Source organism: Pteropus alecto, unplaced genomic scaffold (genome assembly GCF_000325575.1).
Source record: "Pteropus alecto unplaced genomic scaffold, ASM32557v1 scaffold226, whole genome shotgun sequence".
NCBI classification, from domain to species: Eukaryota; Metazoa; Chordata; class Mammalia; order Chiroptera; family Pteropodidae; genus Pteropus; species Pteropus alecto.
The window spans coordinates 7,038,414-7,043,094 of record NW_006440132.1 but is presented as its reverse complement, the minus strand read 5'-3'; the positions used below and the strand labels follow the sequence as shown (position 1 = coordinate 7,043,094).

Sequence of the window (4,681 nt, the reverse complement as noted above, 5' to 3'; positions counted from 1 at the left end):
CCCAAGGCCCATCAATGGCTCATCTCCAATGAGTGCTTCGGGCCCCTAGGTGGTATGTCCAGACTTAAGCTCCCTAGAAGCTTTGTGACTCTTCAAGCCCTGATTTTGGCTGGCCACTTCCTATTGGCTGAGGTTAGGTCTTCAGTTAAGTTGGCCACAGCTCCAGGGAGGACTACCAGGAGTCAGAGGAGGCTGGTCTGACTGTAGGAGCTGCCAGTTTATAATTCTAAATTTTAAAATGGGTTGTATTGTTTTATGGTCTAAATTGAACTTGCTTTGGGCCTGGAGGTGAGATTCCCTGTCACTTTGCAGATGGGCGGGTGGACTTGCAAACAGGCCCCTCCTTAGCTGGGCCTTAACTTAAGCTAGAGGGAAACATTATGTCCTGTCAGTCTCAGAAGAAAATTGAAACCATTCAACCAGTTGCTCAAGTCAGAAACCAGGGAAGGCATCCTTATCTCCTCTTACTGCCTCATCTTTGACACCCCCCGCCCCCACGATTTAAAGCATCAGCAAGATCCGCTACTTCTGTCTCCAAAATGTATCCTGAATACATTTGCTTCCTCCTATCTCCACTGCCACCATCATGGTCTGGGCCACCACCATTGTTCTCTGGGGTCTGCAGCAGCCTCCCAACCAGGCTCTCTCTTATCCTTCCATTTTCCCCACAGCAGCAGGATATGGGAAACTGGACCATACATAACTGGTTAAGATCCTTCAGATGGCTTTGTGTCAGATGCAAAATAAAATCCAAGCTTCCTAAAAGGTGCAGGATCTACCTTTCTAGCCTCCAGTCCTCTTTACCCTGCCAAGCTCCCCTCACTGCAGGATCTTTGCACACTCCACGTCACTCATGCAGCTTCTGCTCTCTGAAGGCTCTTTCCTTGTCAACCTCAGGGAAGGCTTTTCAACTGCCCTCTCAAGAGAGGCCTCCTCATCTGTTATCCTGTCTCATACCCTTTCTTTCCTTCAAAGCACTTAATACAATTTGTAACTGCTTTATCTGTTTTCTTGTTGTCGTCTGTCTCCCCCATTCTCCTTGTATAGATTCCATGCAGAGAGACAAGCTGAGGTCTGTCCTGCTAGATGCTCAATAAGTACACAGCACCGTGCCTGGACACAGAGCACACGTTCTCAAAAAATATCTCTTTAATAAAAAACCTTTTTGATGGCGACATCTCCAACAGTCAGGAACTCTCTTTGCCTCTGAATTTTGATCCTCGGGCAATGTTTCTGCTTGTTAATGAGTAATTATCTTCCGGGTGTATGGCTCAGGGCAGAACAGGAGATCTCAGGCAGCCTGACAACCCCTGGCCTGTGTGGGAATCATCTTTCAGTGGAATCACAGCAGATCTCAACTCTAAACCCAGGGATGTCAGTCTAGGCCTCAGTCTCAGCGCCCAGCAATGCTGCCAGAGGGCTCGGGCTTTCCAGAGCTTCTGAGGATCCACGATACAACAGCTTCCTCTTCCCCTAATGCTCCAAGCCCTTCTCCCAGGCTCCACTGAGCCTGTGCCAACACTCCTGGGAACTTTCAAGTTGAAGCCACACCAGAGGAAGGAGCTGGAGTGACAGAGGTAGCCTCAGAGCCAACCCAGGGGAGCGTGGGGATGCTGGGGGAGCCCATGCAGATGTGGCTGTTGAGTGGTAAGATTTGGTATGCTGGCAGAAAACACCCAGCAGTGCTGGGCACCCGCCAGCATGTGAGCATGAAGAGAGAAAGATGGCAAAGTTCTAAAAGCAGGATTTACTTTGGTTTTCACTTCTCCAAGGTCCCTGGACCTTTTTAAAGTTCTAGTTCTTGGTTATTGCACACTCTGTCTGTCATTCCTTCAGCCACTGCAATAGCTGAGGCGTGTAGTAGGTGATGATGATGTCGGCACCTGTGTGGGGAGAGAAGCAGGGGAGGGGCAGGGCATCAGCTCTGGGCACGCTTCCTGGGAGCTGAGGGCCAGTGAGGGAAGAAGGCTACTGTGAAAAGGCAGTCGGTGGGTGACATAAGACTGAGCCCAACTCTTGTTGGTTCTAACTCTGTATGAACTGTGGGCAAGTCATTTTCTCTGTGTGGGCTTCAGCTGGGGAAATAGGTAAGCCGTAAGTTCCCTTCCCACCAGCAAAACCAGCTCCCAATTATGGAGTGATAAGCATATGCCAATTCCATATATCTCTCATTAAATCCACACAACAACCATGGACCAGGTATCTTATCCCAATATAGGTACTGAGGTTCGGAGAAGTGGCTAGGCCAAGGTCTCAAAAGCAAAAAAGGGGGCTCTGCTTTCTTCACTGTTCCATGTTCTGTTCTAGTTCCATGTCTCTTCCTCAGCCTGTGTCTGTTTAGATCCCTGGTATTTCTAGGCCTAAGACTCCAGGCTGTCTCCCGACTTCAATTCCTTCTCTGAATGACGTACCTATCAGTCCATGTGGCACGGGTCAAAAACCCCACCTCGGCCAGCTTACCTGCCCTGCGGAAGGCAGTCATGGCCTCCAGTACAGCAGCCTTGAGATCGAATGCCCCGGCCTGGGCTCCGTGCCACAGCATAGCAAACTCTCCAGAAACATGGTACACGGCGAGAGGAAGCTCAGGGTGCTGCAGAGAAGCAGCAGTAGGCAAAAGTGGGGGGTGGGTGTGCCTCTGGGAGTGTCCCTTCCTCTCCGCCCAATCTGTGACCATCTTGAGCCCCATACTTTGAGTAACTGATGCTGGCAGCCTGGCCCATTCTTGAACTGTTAGAGCAGAGCTGTTAAAGGCTCCTGCCCACTGGTGGTTCCTGGGCAGGGGCACGGAGGGGAGGATTCCTATTTAGGGGCAGATTGCTTCCAACTCTGAGATTCTGCAGTCCCTTAATCTAAGGTCCCAGAGTCTATGGACACACCCTCTCAACTCCCTGAGTCCCCCTTTGTCTCTGCTGTGCTTACCTTGTCCTTCACCTCCCGCACAATGTCCAGGTAGGGCATCCCCGGCTTTACCATGAGCATGTCAGCTCCTTCCCGCACATCCCGGTCCTAAGGGATGAGGTATGATGTGAGCAGTACCTGGGAGGTGAGGTGAGAGGGAGACAAGCTGGGTGGGGCTCAAGCTCTGGTCACTCACCACGGCTCGGAGGGCCAAGCCTCGTGCTCCGGGTGGCAGCTGGTAGCAACGCCGGTCTCCAAAAGCTGGGCTTGATTGAGCCGCATCCCTGGAAGCAGAGACATCGAGGTAAGCTCCAGCTTTGGGCTAACAGGTCAAGGATTTAACAGAAGACCCCCACCAGTCCCCACTCACCGGAAAGGTCCATAGAAACAAGAAGCAAATTTGGCACTATAGCTCATCACTGATACCTATGAGGAGACAATGAAGGTCGAGGCTCAGCTGGCCCTTTCCAGATGCCCCTAAGGGATGTGGCAGGAAAAGGACCCAGGATGGGAACTAGAGTGCCTGCGTTCTAGCCCCTTTGGAGCTCTGGGCCTTGATTTCCCCAACCGAGGTACAGAGGTTGAGAGAGATCCCAAAGGCCTTTCCAGTGCTGTCTTCAGTTCTGTGATTCTTGGCAGATACAGGGGCGGGGCTGGTCCAGGCTCTCTCACCTCCCCAACTCCCCTCCCCGCACTCCCCCGCCCCTACCCTGTTGCCAAATCCATGTGCCATCAGAGCCTCCTTGATGGCTTCCACGCGTCCATCCATCATGTCCGACGGGGCTACCACCTGACATCCTAAGGGGCAGAGGGTGGCCTTCAGAACTCTGGGGCCCTCCTATCCACTCTGCCACCTCCCTGGCCCAGAGGTGCTCATCCCTGCTGGTGTCTCACTCACCTGCCTTGGCATAGGCCAGTGCCACCTCTGCCAGCCGCTGCCGGCTCTCCTCAGCCCGGAAAACCCCATTTTCACTCAGAAGCCCTGTGGGTCAGACAGCTGGGTTTTAGGGAGCATGTTAGGCCCTGGCCTGTCCCTGCCATGGGGAGAACTGGGAAGTGGGAGTGCAGGTGGCAGGAGGGAACTCACCGCAGTGACCATGGGAGGTGTAGGGGCACAGGCAGACATCACAGGCCACCAGGAGGCTGGGGAAGGTCTTGCGCAACAGACAGATTGCCCTGATAGCTGGGGAGTCGTCCGCGTCGGCTGCAGAGCCCCGCTCATCCTAGTGGCAGGGGAAGGACAAAGCAGTGTCTCTGTCACATGAAGCCTTCGGGAGGCACAACAGAGCACAGCTCTAGCCCTCTCCTTTTATGACCTCAGATTCTGGACGAGGAGGCACAGTGAGGACTGCCCCCATTCTGCAAAGGGGACTCGACTTGTCCAGTCAGGGTGTCATAGCCCTACTTGGTTTCCTGACCCTACATGGGTGCTGTCAAAACAGCAGGTGCCATGTCCATTCACTTGTGGCTGCAAGGCCAGCACAAGACTAGAATGAAGGTGTGGTCACTGTGGAACCTTAGCTCGCCCTCACCCAACCTCCCCATCCACTCCCCTCTAACTCATCCTCCGATTCTTCACCTTGGGAACGCTGCTGGGGACTCCAAATACCAGGACACAGCGCAGGCCCTCTTCCACCAGGGGCCTCAGCATCTCTTCTAGCCGGTTCACACCATACCTGCAGGTGGGGTGGAGGGACTGAAGTGAGGTGGATCCCAGGCAAGGGCCCACCCCATTCTGCCATACTGGGTCTCTGTGAAGAGCCAAGCTGGACATGGCACCAGG

The 4,681-nt window shown here is 53.5% G+C and overlaps 1 protein-coding gene across 1 annotated transcript in view; it reads right to left on the bottom strand.

The window, feature by feature from the left end:
- Positions 1 to 1,728: 1,728 nt before the first annotated feature.
- ALAD (aminolevulinate dehydratase) overlaps positions 1,729 to 4,681 on the bottom strand; it is a 10,361-nt gene continuing 7,408 nt past the window's right edge. The window contains exons 4-12 of the mRNA XM_006917113.3: positions 4,478 to 4,574; positions 3,986 to 4,121; positions 3,797 to 3,880; positions 3,608 to 3,696; positions 3,269 to 3,324; positions 3,095 to 3,182; positions 2,920 to 3,006; positions 2,461 to 2,590; positions 1,729 to 1,883 (exon numbers count right to left, since the gene is read on the bottom strand). Of these exons, the coding sequence (XP_006917175.1) occupies positions 1,825 to 1,883; positions 2,461 to 2,590; positions 2,920 to 3,006; positions 3,095 to 3,182; positions 3,269 to 3,324; positions 3,608 to 3,696; positions 3,797 to 3,880; positions 3,986 to 4,121; positions 4,478 to 4,574 (826 nt within the window). The 3' untranslated portion in view covers positions 1,729 to 1,824. The remainder of the gene's footprint in view (positions 1,884 to 2,460; positions 2,591 to 2,919; positions 3,007 to 3,094; positions 3,183 to 3,268; positions 3,325 to 3,607; positions 3,697 to 3,796; positions 3,881 to 3,985; positions 4,122 to 4,477; positions 4,575 to 4,681) is intronic.